Here is a 12752-nt window from a genome sequence, read left to right on the forward strand (position 1 = left end):
TTGCTTCTCCTAGCTGTCGATCAAACCTTTTGGTTAGTTTTTGGTTCTTGAATTTTTCGAGCGGCGTAACTAGGGTTAATTGACATCTGATGCAAGAAGTTTAACCGAGGGTATCAAGTGTACTTGCTTTCAGTTCTGACCGTTGTCGATCCCATTCAGATAAGCCTAAAGGACAAAAGTGTATCAGGAGCAAAGTAACTTGTATAAAGCTGGTAAAATAATTCTATGCACAGGAAAACTGATGTGCGATTGTGATGTGAACCCAGAGTAAAAATTCATTCGTACTTGAAAATGTTGGCTTTATGTAGTACTTGGGGAGAGAAATTATTTTCCGCCAGAACGGAAAGCAAGTACATTTGCAATGTTAGCTACAATTTAGAATGAGCTATCACTATTAGGTTTCCTTTGAGTGGTAAGTGCTGCAATCAACATGTCTTTCACCAACTATCCTCCAATATCATCACTTAGGAGCAGGATGGGAGGAGTGTGCGATTTCACTAGCCCCACTCCTCCACAGGCAGCACCATAAGTATAAATGTTTAACTGGCTCACTAAAATGACCAATTGTTCACCTTTGTTACCGCTAGACACTGGCTTCTTTCAATAAACTCCGAATAATTGATCTGTATGAAACAAAACTTATTTTTTAAAACAACTTGCAAAGCTGGCTGAGGTACAATTTATACACGCACACGCACGGGACTTTCAAGTGTCAAAAGACTATTATAGCAACTTGGGTTTATGTCAGTCAAAACTCTAAGAGCATAGGGAGGTACAGATTGCAATCAGATCAGCCATGATCTTATCAAATGGCGGAGCAGCCTTGTGAGGGTGAGTCGCCTACTCTTAATCTGTATGTTTGTTGAGTGCCTCTAATGCATTAAGCATTCCAGAGTGCTCAGCAACAACGCAATTAGGCAACACACTCGCGAAAGGAGATTTTGGGAGAGGTGACCAACAGCTGGGTTGGAGATGGGTTGAAAGGAGAAGAAATCAATGGAGATGCAGGAGAGTAAGATAAAGAGGAAATTGTGGAGATTGGTGCTGAGGTGGCCACCAATAAATAGTAAGGTGAAGGGAGTGGAGATAGATAGACAAGAGATTGGTGTTCTCGGAGCTGTAGAGATGGGGAACGCTCCAGAAGGATATTCACTGGACAATTAGTTTTATGGAATCAACACATTTGAGATAATTGGGAGCCCATTTAGGTGAGTGAACATTGGACTGTAAGATTTGAAGCTAAGTCAGTATGGTTATAAGATTGCTTTCGCAGAAGATGAATATTGAGCGAGTCTTCTGCAGTAGTCTGAAGTGGAGTTACTCATAACTAAACAAAGAAGGGAGATGTTGTTCAGTCTCCCTAGCTCTGTAACCTCTTCTAGCCTTACACCCTGCTGCTCCCTGAGATCTCTGGTCCTCCAAATTCTGCCGCCTTGAGCATTCCAGATGTTACTCGCTGCATCATTGGCGGCTAAGCCTTCAGCTGCCAAGGCCCCAAGCTCTGGAATTCCGTTTCTAAATTTATCCACCTGTTTACCTACCTCTTATTAAAATATTCTTTTAAAACCTACATCTGGCCAAGCTTTTGATCATCTGGCCTAACATCATCTTATGTGACTTGGTGTCAGATTTTGCTTGTAAAATGTCTCAAGACGTTTCACTAAGTGAAAGGTGCTATATAAATGGAAGCTGCTGTCCATATGATATCCGTCTGTCCTGGAGACCAGCAGGCAGGGAATCAGGCGAAAAGAGGACCTGAAGGCAGTCAGCAGCACCTACAAGAGCTGTCTGGTCCATTCCAATCCATGGCTCCAGAGTGGAGCAGCTGTATTCTGGGAGAAGTCAAAAGTGTGACATCCCAGGGAAACCAGGTAAGTGATTGGTACTTTCAAATCCTGTGTAACTAATTGGTAATTGTAAAGTTTTATTTTTAAGGTTTTATTAGACAGAGTAACGTTTATTTGCAACAATAAAGGTTATTGAGAGTAGCAGTGTTTACTAATTGTAAAGTAAGAAAAATAAATGAATAATTAACATAACTAAGATGGCAAGGCAGGTGATATAATGCGACTGCAGAAAGTGGGAGTTCCTGGATGCTGGTGTGATAGAGACCAAACATATAGACTCATAGAATCCCATGGTGCTGAAGGAGACCATTCGGCCCACCGGGTCTGCAACAACAACAATCCTAACCTATCCCCGTAACCCCATGTATTTCCCCTGCTAATCCCCCTGACATTAAGGGACAACTTAACATGGCCAATTCACATAACCTGCACATGTTTGGACTGGGAGGAAACCAGAGCACCCGGAGGAGACCCATGCAGACACGAGGACAAACGTGCAAACTCCACACAGACAGTCCCCCGAGGCCGGAATTGAACCTGGGTCCCTGGCATTGTGAGGCAGCAGTACTAACTGTGCCACCGTGCCTCCCCGGTAAGTGTCTGTGGCTTGAGGAGCTTCAGCTCCGAGTCATTGGGCTAGAGGTCGAACTGTGGAAGCTGTGGTGCACGAGGCAGGGGGAAAGTTACCTGGACATTCCGTAGCAGGAGGCAGTCACACCACTTGGATAAAAGCAAAATACTGGGAATCTGAGACAAAAACAAAAATTTTCCAGCATTTTCTGTTTTTGAGTCACACCACTTTGGATACAAGCTTCTGATTTGGTCAGTGGACAGGAGCGTGCGATTGCAAATGAGGCAACTATGGGGACCCACATGTAGAAGTGGAGGAGCCTCAGCCTTTGCAATTGTCGAACAGATTTGAGGTTATTGTCGCCTGTATGGGCGAAAGCTGTGGCTGCAGTATGGTTGAGCAAACTGACCATGGCACCATGTTATTAAAAAGCCATTCAAGTGGGGGAATTAATAGGAATGCAGAGGTAGTTGGGGGCAGTATAGACAGGTAGACATAGCTTTTCAGTTGAGCGGGAATCTAGGCTGTGTTGCCTACCTGACCATAGGGTTCAGCATTTCTGAAAGGCAGTGTGGTGGCACTGTGGTTAGCACTGCTGCCACAAAGCGCCAGGGACCTGCGTTCAATTCCAGTCTTGGGTGACTATGTGGAGTTTGCACGTTCTCCCTGTGTCTGCGTGGGTTTCCTCCGGGTGCTCCAGTTTCCCCTCACAGTCCAAAGATGTGCGGGTTAGATTGATTGGCCAAGCTAAATTGTCCTTTGGTGTCAGGGAGATTAGCAGGGTAAATGTGTGGGTGGGACTGTTGTCGGTGCAGGCGCGATGGGCTGAATGGCCTTTTCTGCACTGTAGGGTTTCTATGATTTCTGTGATCTGCTCTGGACTGGAGAGGAACTTGCAGTGGGAGGGGGAGGATCCAGTATTTGTGGTCCATGTAGGTGCCAACAACAAAAAGTAGAACTAGGAAAGAGGTTCTGCTTAAAGTATGAGGAGCAAAGCTGGTAATCTCTGAATTACTACCTGAGCCACAAGCAAGTTTGTATTGGGTAAATAAGGTTAAAGGAATTAAATATGTGGTTCATAGATTGGTGTGGGAGAAATGATTCATGGGTTTTGATTCATGGAGCACTGGCACCAGTATGGGGGAAAGTGGAAGATGTAACGTTTGGATGGTCTTCGTCTGAAACATGCTGGCATGTCATATAACCATGTGATAGACAGAGCTTTAGACTATATAGTGTGGGGTGCACGGTACGAGGGTTGGAGTTTGAGAAGATGTGATAACTAGAGAAGACAAGATGAGAGAACAAGGTAGGAATAGGGGAAATCAGAGTGTGATAGGGAAGGACAGAGTGCACAAATCTAAGCACAGCAGATAAGGCTAGACTAGAGGTTACAAAAATTGTAATATGACTGAACTGAACGCACTATATCTAAATGCGTGTAGTATTTGCAACAAAACAGATGAATTGACAGTGCAAATACAAATAAATGTATGGTCATTTCAGAGACATGGCTGCAGCATGACAAAGACTACATCCTGAATATTCAAGGCTTCGTGACATTCAGGAAGGACAGGAAGCTAAGCAACGGTGGAGGGGTAATTAGGGATGTTAATTAGGGATGATGTTGGTGCAATAGAGAGAGGATGACCTTAATTCTGGAGATCAAGATCTAGAATAAGCAAAATACTGCAGATGCTGGAATCTGAAGAACAGAGAATGCTCGAAAAACTAAGATCTGGCAAGAAAGAAAGTAAGAAAGCAGAATTAATATTGAGTCCTTTCTCAGAACTGACGGGAGGGAGAATGTCTTAGATCTGTGTGAGATTGCAACAAAAAGTAGCGGCTTTAAGAACAAAAGACAGATAGCCTGGGCCTTGTGTGAGGAGGGAGAGTTGCATTGAAGCCATAGTCCCAGGCCAGCCACACGAACACCCATCAATTATGCCAAGGCCTACAAGACATAACAGGCTACAAGGTGAAGGTGAATATAATTGCCGGCAACAATGCATTCCTCCCCAATGAGCTCAATGCATTCTATGCTTGTTTTGAGCAGGGGATCAGTGAGAGGTTGTCATCCACCCCGACAACCTTGCTCATACTGGTATCTGAGGTCACCATTGCAGATGTCAGATCAGTCTTCTTGGAAGTTAATCCACTGAAGGCGACTGGACGAACACTCAGATCTTGCACAGACCAGCTGGCGGGGATGCTCGCAGACATCTTTAACCTCTTATTCCTATCTGAGATTCCTGTCTGCTTCAAGAAGACGACCATCATCCCTGTACCAACAAAAAGCCAGGCAGCGAGCCTTAATGACTACTGCCCGATGGCTCTGACATCCGTCATTATGAAGTGTTTCAAAGTGCATCAACTCCAGTCTTTCCAGATTGTCTGGACCCACTACAGTTTGCCTATCACTGCAATACCCGTTGCCATCTCTGTGGCCCTTCATTCAACCCTCGAATACATGGCTAACAAAGACACCTATGTCAGACTCCTATTTATTGACAACAGCTCAGCCTTCAACACCATTACTCTTACAAAACTTGTCTCCCAACTCCGTGGCCGAGGGCTCTGCTCCTCTCTCTGCGACCGGATCTTCGACTTCCTAACCCACAGACTGCCTTCAGTAAGGATAGCTAATGACATCTCCTACACAATTATCCTCAATACCGATGCGCTGCAAGGCTCTGTCTTCAGTCCCTTTCTATAATCCTTGTACACTTAGGACTGTGTGGCCAAATCTGCTCCAACTCCATAGTCAGATCTCAATGACGAGATGGAGTATAGGAAAGAGATAGAGAATCTGGTGAAACGATGTGATGACAATCTCTCCCTCAATGTCAGTAAAACCAAGGAGATAGTCATCGACTTCAGGAAGCGTAGTGGAGGTCATGTCCCTGTATACATCAATGGTGATGAAGTAGAAATGGTCGAGAGCCTCAAGTTTCTAGGTGTTCAGATCACCAACAACCTGTTCTGGTCCTTCCATGCAGACATCATAGTTAAGAAAGCCCACCAACACCTCTACTTTCTCAGGAGGCGAAGGAAATTCAGCATGTCCGCTACGACACTCCAATTTTTACAGATGCACCATAGAAAGCATCCTTTCCGGATGCTTGGTATGGCTCCTGTTCTGACCCAAGATCGCAAGAAACTACAAAGTGTTGTGAACGTAACCAAGTCCATCACGCAAATCAACCTCCCATCTATTGACTGTCTACACTTTCCGCTGCCTCAGAAAAGCAGCCAGCATAATCAAGGACCTCACACATCCTGGATATGCTCTCTTCACCTTTTTCTGTCGGGAAAAAGATGCTAAAGTCTGAAGACATGTACCAACCAACTCAGGAACAGCATCTTCCCTGCTGCCATCAGACTTCTGAATGCAGCTACCATATATTAAGCTGATTTTTTACTTCACCCTATGCAACACTATATTCTGCATCCTATCCTTTTCCTTTTTCCTTATGTACTTCATGAGTATTATGTTTTGCCTGTATAACGCACAAGAAACAATACTTTTCGCTGTATCCCAGTACACGTGACAATAAAATCACTTCAGAGCAAAACATGTAAGGAATTTCTTTTTAAAAAGGGGTTTGAGATGGAGGAGAAGGTCACAATCTAAAGCTGCCAAACGCAGCGGCGAGTCCCATAGGGCTGTAACTGGAAGATAATATGTTGCTCCTCCTCCTCCAGCTAGCGCCGGGCTTCACTGGAGCATTGCAGCAGGCCAAGGATGGGCATGCGGGCATGAGAGCCAGGTGCTGAATTAAAACGGCATGCAACAGGAAAGTCATGTTGCAGACTGAGCAAAGGTATTCTGCAAAGCGTTACCTAATCTGTGTTTAGTCCCTCACAATATAAAGGAGACTGCATTGGAAGCAGTGAAAACAATAGACCAAATTAAAAGCAGTGGAATTGAAACACTGCTTAACCTGGAAGGAGTGTTTGGGGCCTTGAAAGATGAGGAGATAAAGGGGCAGGTATTGCACTTCTGCGATTGCAAGGGATGGAGTGGTGGGAAGGGGCGGGGAGTTGGGCATGATGCAGGAGTGGACCAGGGTGTCACTGAGGGTGCCTGCAGAATGCTGATGGGGGTTGGAGGGGAAGATATGTTTCGTGGTGGCATCGTGCTGGAGCTGGCGGAAATGGCGCAGGATTATCCTTTGCGTGCAAAGGCTAATGAGGTGGAAAGTGGACGAGGTGCAAGAACCCAGTTGAGTGCACTGTCAGCCACAGGTGGGGGAAATCTTGGTTAAGGAAAAAAGCAGCCATGTTAGAGGCACAATTTTTGAGGGTGACATCAAGATCTAGAATCCGATTGGGTTGTCATCCATCCCGACAACCTCGGTCAAACCGATATCTGAGGTCACCATTGCAGATGTCAGATCAGCCTTCTTGGAAGTTAACCCACAGAAGGCAACTCCGATCTTGCGCAGACCAGCTGGCAGGGGTACTGACAGACATCTTTAACCTCTTTTTACTCCTATCTGAGGTTCCTGCCTGCTTCAAGAAGATGACCATCATCCCTGTACCAAAGAAAACTCTTTTCTTTCCTTACAAATGCTGCCAGACCTACTGAGATTTTCCAGCGTTTTCTCTTTTGATTTCAGATTCCAGCATCTGCAGTAATTTGCTTTTATTAAGTTAAAGATAGTGTCAAATTGAAAGAAAAAGTACAATTCTGCAAAGATAAGTGGCAGGTCAGAAGATTGGACAGAATATAAAGAACATCAAAGAATGAATAAAAGCTTAATAAGGAGGAAGAAATTGTAGTAGCAGAGAAAGCGAGTGAGAAATATATAAACAGATGAGAGTTGTGACAGGTTTTTGAAAAGGGAAAGAGTAAATAAAGTGAGCGTGGGCTTCTCGAGAATGAGAACGGGTAATTGACAAAGGAAAATAAAGCAAATGAATTAAATAGATATTTTGCGTCTGTCTTCACTGGATCATATAAAAAATCTCAGAAATAATTGTGAATCAGGAGGTGTAAGGGAGGGAGAAACTTAAAGCAATTATAATCCCCAAGAAAAGGTACTAAGAAAATTATAAGAACTAAAAGCTGACAAGTCCTCCAGATCCTGATGAACTTCATCCTAAAGTCAGAGATGGATGTATTGGCTTCAATTTTCCAAAATTCCCTAGATTCTGGAAAGGTCTCATCTTATTGGAAATTAGTGAATATAACTCCTCTATTCAAGAAAGGAAGAAGAATAAAGCAGGAAACTTTAGGCCGGTTAGCCTAACAACTCTCCTAGGAAAATTGTTGGAATCCATTTATAGACAGGTTATAGCAGAGCACTTAGAAGATCTCAATGAAATCGGGTAGAGTCAGCAGGGTTTTGTGAAAGGGAAATCGTATTTGACTAATTTATTGAAGTTATTTGAAGAAATAAGCAGCGTGGGTAAAGGGGAACCTGCTGGTGTGCTCGGCTTCGATTTTTCAGAACGCATTTGACAAGGTATCGCGTGGATAGAGGATTGGGTTGCTAACAGGAAACAAAGTAGGCATTAACCTTCGGGTTGGCAAGATGTAAGGAATGGTGTGGCATGGGGATCAATGTTGGGGCCTCAACTATTTACAATTTATATCAATAACTTGATTGAAGGACCGAAGGTATGGTTGCTAAATTTACTGATGACACAAAGATAGGTTGGAAAGTAAATTGTGAAAAGGACATAAGCAGTCTGCAAAGGGACATAGATAGCTTTAATGATTGGGCACAAAATTGGCAGATGGAGTATAATGTGGGAAAATATGAACTTGTAAAGTTAATTTATTAGTCGCAAGTAGGCTTACATTAACACTGCAATGAAGTTACTGTGAAAATCCCCTAGTAGCCACACTCTGGCACCTGTTCGGGTACAGTTAGGAGAATTTAGCATGGCCAATTCATCTAATCTGCACCCCTGGCAGGAAGAATAGAAAACCAGCACATTGTTTAAATGGTGAGAGATTGCAGAACTTGAGGTACAGAGGGATCTGGGTGTCCTGGTACATGAATCAGGAAAAGTTAGTATGCAGCTACGGGAAGTGATGAGGATGGAGAATGGAATGCTGTTTATTGCCACAGTTGTTGGTGAAACCACATCTGAAGCATTGTGTATGGTTTTGGTGTGCTTATTTTAAAAAGGATATAAAATCCATGAGAAACATTTCAGAGAAGGCTCACTAAACTGATACCTGGAAAGGTTGGACAGGCTGGGCCTGTATTTATTGGAGTTAAAAAGAATGGGAAATGATCTTAATGAAACATATGAGATACTGAGGACACTTGACAGGGTGGATGCTGAAAGAAATTTCCCCCTTGTGGGAGAGACTGGAACCGTAATTTAAAAATAAGGGAATGTCCCATTTAAGATGAGTTGAGAAGAAATTTTTTTGAGGGTTGTGAGTGTCTGAAATACTCTTCCCCAGAGTAGAGTGGAGTGAGGGGCATTGAATCATAAGGCAGAGGTAGATCGATTCTTGACTCATAAGGGAGTCAAAGGTTGGGGTAGACACAATGTGGAGTTGATGCCACAATCAGATTAACCATGTTCTTATTGAATGGTGGAGAAGACTTGAGGGGCCAAATGGCCTGCTCCTAACTCGTATGTTCCTAATTGTCGGAAACCAACAATGAAACAGGAGTTTCCAAATTTTAATTTTTCTCAGGTTCCCTGAGATCTTATTGGCAGTTGATCTGAACTATTCAATACCTTTTGGTGAAGTTAAATTCCCCTGTTGTATTTCAGAGTAACTATTGATAGCCAAGAGGTTCGGTGGTATGCCTCTCTGTGGCCCACTGGACCTAGCTCTAGGTTTCTTCCTTGTTGAAACCAATTTCAATAATGCATGTCGTTTATAATCAAGTTGCATTTTGCAAGTGGAAGGATGATATTATAAAGTTGTTTAAAAAAGCATATGGGGTCCTTAACTTTATAAACTGAGCTATAGAGTGCAAAAACAAAGTTGTGTTAATCGGGAATGCACTTTCTGAAGGTGATGGAAATGGATTCAGTCGTAACTTTCAAAAGGATTGGCGATATGCTTGAAGGGGAAAATTTACAGGGGACTGGGATTAATTTATTAGCTCTTTAAAAGAGCTTGCAGGGGTACAATGGGCTGAATGGCTCTCTGTATTATAGGATTCTAGGATTTGGGTCAGCTGTACCCTACGCTGACAAGTTGATACTAATTAAATTTACTCATCAGCGTTCAAACCTGTTAACTTTCCCCAGTGTTTCTGGTGCCTCTGGATTTTGTCACTACCAGGGCAGCAACAAGGGTGCAATCTGCAACTCAGCACTGGAATTTTGTAGGCAAGTTCAGTCACTGTTTCGGAGAGTATGATGTATGTGTCTGAACGGGCTCTGAATTACATGTTATGTAGTCACACGTGGAGTTCTGTTAGCCAAATCCTTGTTTTTCTGCAAGTGAAAAGTTTGATTTCTATTGCACCACCCTTGTTTGTTCAGTGATAGTCATGTATTGATCCCTTTCTCATATAAACACCCAAAGGCAGTCATCACTCTTGTGTTTTCCATAACTCTAAATTAACAACTTCTGGGAAAGGGGGGTTTGTGGAGATGGTGGTGGGTTTGTAGTATTTGGCAGACATGGACTGTGAAACATATCTACCACAGGTTCTTGAGAGCTCTCGATGTCTGGTGATCCTGATCCAGGATCAGTGTTTGGTAGGTTTTTAATCTAAAAATTACAGGTCAGGAATTTACACGTCCACATTACATTGTCATGGGAAAGTGATTTTCATTTAGCATATTGTTTTTCCCCAAACACATTAGAAATGTACAGTTCTCTGTTATGTGCTCAACTGTCTCAATTACTGAGATTTGATTCAAGTCTACAGGGCTTGATGACCAGTTCCGGAATTGTGCTATTGTGGAAGATGCAAAGGTGGGCAGATAATCTTCTGGCCATCTCTTTTTGGCTGGCATTTTCTTTTTGTAGATCACCTCTGTTCATCCGGCAGTGAGGATAACTCCAGTTGCAAGCAATAAAAGAACTAACTTCACAAAGTAAATCAAAGAAATGGTTTAATAAAGAAACCACTTGGGCCATTCCCTGAGCCACAAATGCCTGCCCACAATCCCCTTTGTCTTTCTATTTATACAAAGACAAAATACTGTGGATGCTGGAATTTGAAACAAAAACAAAAAAATGCTGGAAAATCCTCAGCAGGTCTGACAGCATCTGTGAAGAGAATAGAGCCAGCGTTTCGAGTCTGGATGACCCTCCGTCAGAATGGACTAACTAACCTACCAGTGGATGAACTATCCAATTAATCTGACGAAGGATCATCCAGACGCCAAGTGTTGACTCTATCGTCTCTCCACAGATGCTGTCAGACCTGTTGAGATTTTCCAGCATTTTCTGTTGTTGCTTTCCATTTATACCAGGTCAGCTGACCTTCTCGGCATGTTACCATTAGTTACATTATAACAACCTCTGCCAGCAGTAGGTTGTTCGACAACTTGGGAAGCTACGTCCGTGTTCTATTTTCCCCGTGGCAAATGTCAAAACACTCGTGAGATTTCTTTTCCAGATAATGAGGGGCTTGAAACGATCTTCAGGGAGTCACTCCATTCTTCATCCTCACCTCGTGTTGAAACCTGAGTCACTGGGTGACTTGGAGGTTTTATCTTAAAGCAGTGAGCTCCTTGCTCTTTGCGAATCCCTGTATCCATGAAATTATTGTGTGTTGATAAGTGGGGAGATGCGGGGGAAATATTGACCACCGTCTGTGGTAATCTTCAGTGCAGTCAAGGCCAGGTATGCAAAAGTGATGAAGTCACAAGTGTTGTGACAACAAGAAGACTGATACTGAGTATCAAATCAGTGGCTCTGGGCATTTTCTGAAGAAGGAGCTTTGCACAGAATTTAACTTGTGCTATATCTCAGAATAGAAGAATCATGGAATCCCTACAGTGGAAAAGGAGGCCGTTCAGCCCATTGTGCCTGCACTGACAACAATCCCACCCAGGCCCTATCCCCGTAACCCCCACGTATTTACCTAACTAATCCCCCTGACACCGAGGGGCAATTTACCATGGCCAATCAACCTAACCTGCACACCTTTGGACTGTGGGAGGAAATGGGAGCACCTGGAGGAAACCCACGCAGACACAGGGAGAACGTGTAAACTCCACGCAGACAGTCAGCTGCGGCCGGAATTGAACCCAGGTGCCTGGCCCTGTGAGGCAGCAGTGCCAACCACTGTGCCACCATGCTGCCCCTAATTTGGGGTTGAACAGAGTAAACTCTGGGACTTCTGCCTGTGATTTGCGATAAGTCTGATGTATAATGCTCCAGTTCCCAATGTGGGCACCCCTCACCTGGTGAGGTTTTGTAAAAAAAAAATGCCAAAACAGGATGCAAACATTTTTAAGACGGTACTAATTTGTGTTGCTAAACAGTGAGCCAAAGCATCTTTCACGGTTTAAGTTTGCCTTCAAATCAATTTGATTTTAAAGTTGAGGATTTCTGGGACTCTGTAGCTTTCTGGCTATCGTTCACATTCAGGGAGCTGATGGCTATTCTTGAGATATGACCTACAAATTCCTTGTTGCGTAAATATATTATTTACAATAATTATTTCTCTAGGTGCTGTGGGATGTACGAGGCACATTTTTGTGAGACGGTAGGCAGAGAGGCTGGCTGAATTAACTCAAAAGCCGCTGTGCTGTTCCCGACATCTTATCCTTAGCCTCTCCCAAGGGAGGCTGACTGACGCTTTGTTCGGGTTTTTTCCCGGTGGGAATTAATGGCTTAAAAAAAAAATCCCACTGAATAAAATCCACTGTTAGTGGTTCGGGCTCTTTAACCAAAAGAGCAAGATGTATAGCTAATGAGCTTTGTCATGGTTGGCTAGCACTGAATAATGTCTGCGTCTGATTGGTTTGTCTTGAAGCAGTGTGTGTGTGTGGAAAGTGAGTAGATCCACACACTGCACATTCTCCATTGCTTCCCTGAACTGGCCTAGCCTGTGGAGAAAGCTGTAAAGACAGGAATGCAAGGTTAGTTCCTCCCTTCTCACTCGCTGTCGCTCTCTCTCTCTCTCCCTTTCACATGCCCTTGCCCTCTCTCTCTCTCCTGCTCTTCCCCGCACTTTTAGATGCAGACTTTCAAATATTTGTAGTGTTCGCTTGTGCTGTACTGATATTGCAAGGGTTGTAGGGGGAGGGGATTGATTTTTTTTCCCTTAGTAAGGTCAGGGTGGGGTTGCAGCAGCTGGCTTGCTACTGTTCCTGCCGCTCTTTGAACACGGACTTGAACAGAGGTTTCTGTGTATTCCTCGGAGCTATTGGCAGGGAGGTTACTG

General features: G+C 43.7%; 1 protein-coding gene across 5 annotated transcripts in view; it reads left to right on the plus strand.

Moving 5' to 3' along the window:
- LOC144505226 (C-terminal-binding protein 1-like) overlaps window positions 1–12752 on the plus strand; it is a 98525-nt gene that overhangs the window by 20439 nt on the left and 65334 nt on the right. Inside the window, exon 1 of one of the 5 annotated variants that reach the window (XM_078231235.1) lies at window positions 12307–12447. The exons of the other annotated variants lie outside the window; for them this stretch is intronic. Coding sequence (XP_078087361.1) covers window positions 12441–12447 — 7 coding nt within the window. The 5' untranslated portion in view covers window positions 12307–12440. Of the gene's footprint in view, window positions 1–12306; window positions 12448–12752 lie in introns of those variants that run through there. 5 annotated transcript variants of the gene reach the window in all.

The sequence above is a fragment of the Mustelus asterias genome, chromosome 16 (assembly GCF_964213995.1).
Source record: "Mustelus asterias chromosome 16, sMusAst1.hap1.1, whole genome shotgun sequence".
Lineage (NCBI taxonomy): Eukaryota > Metazoa > Chordata > Chondrichthyes > Carcharhiniformes > Triakidae > Mustelus > Mustelus asterias.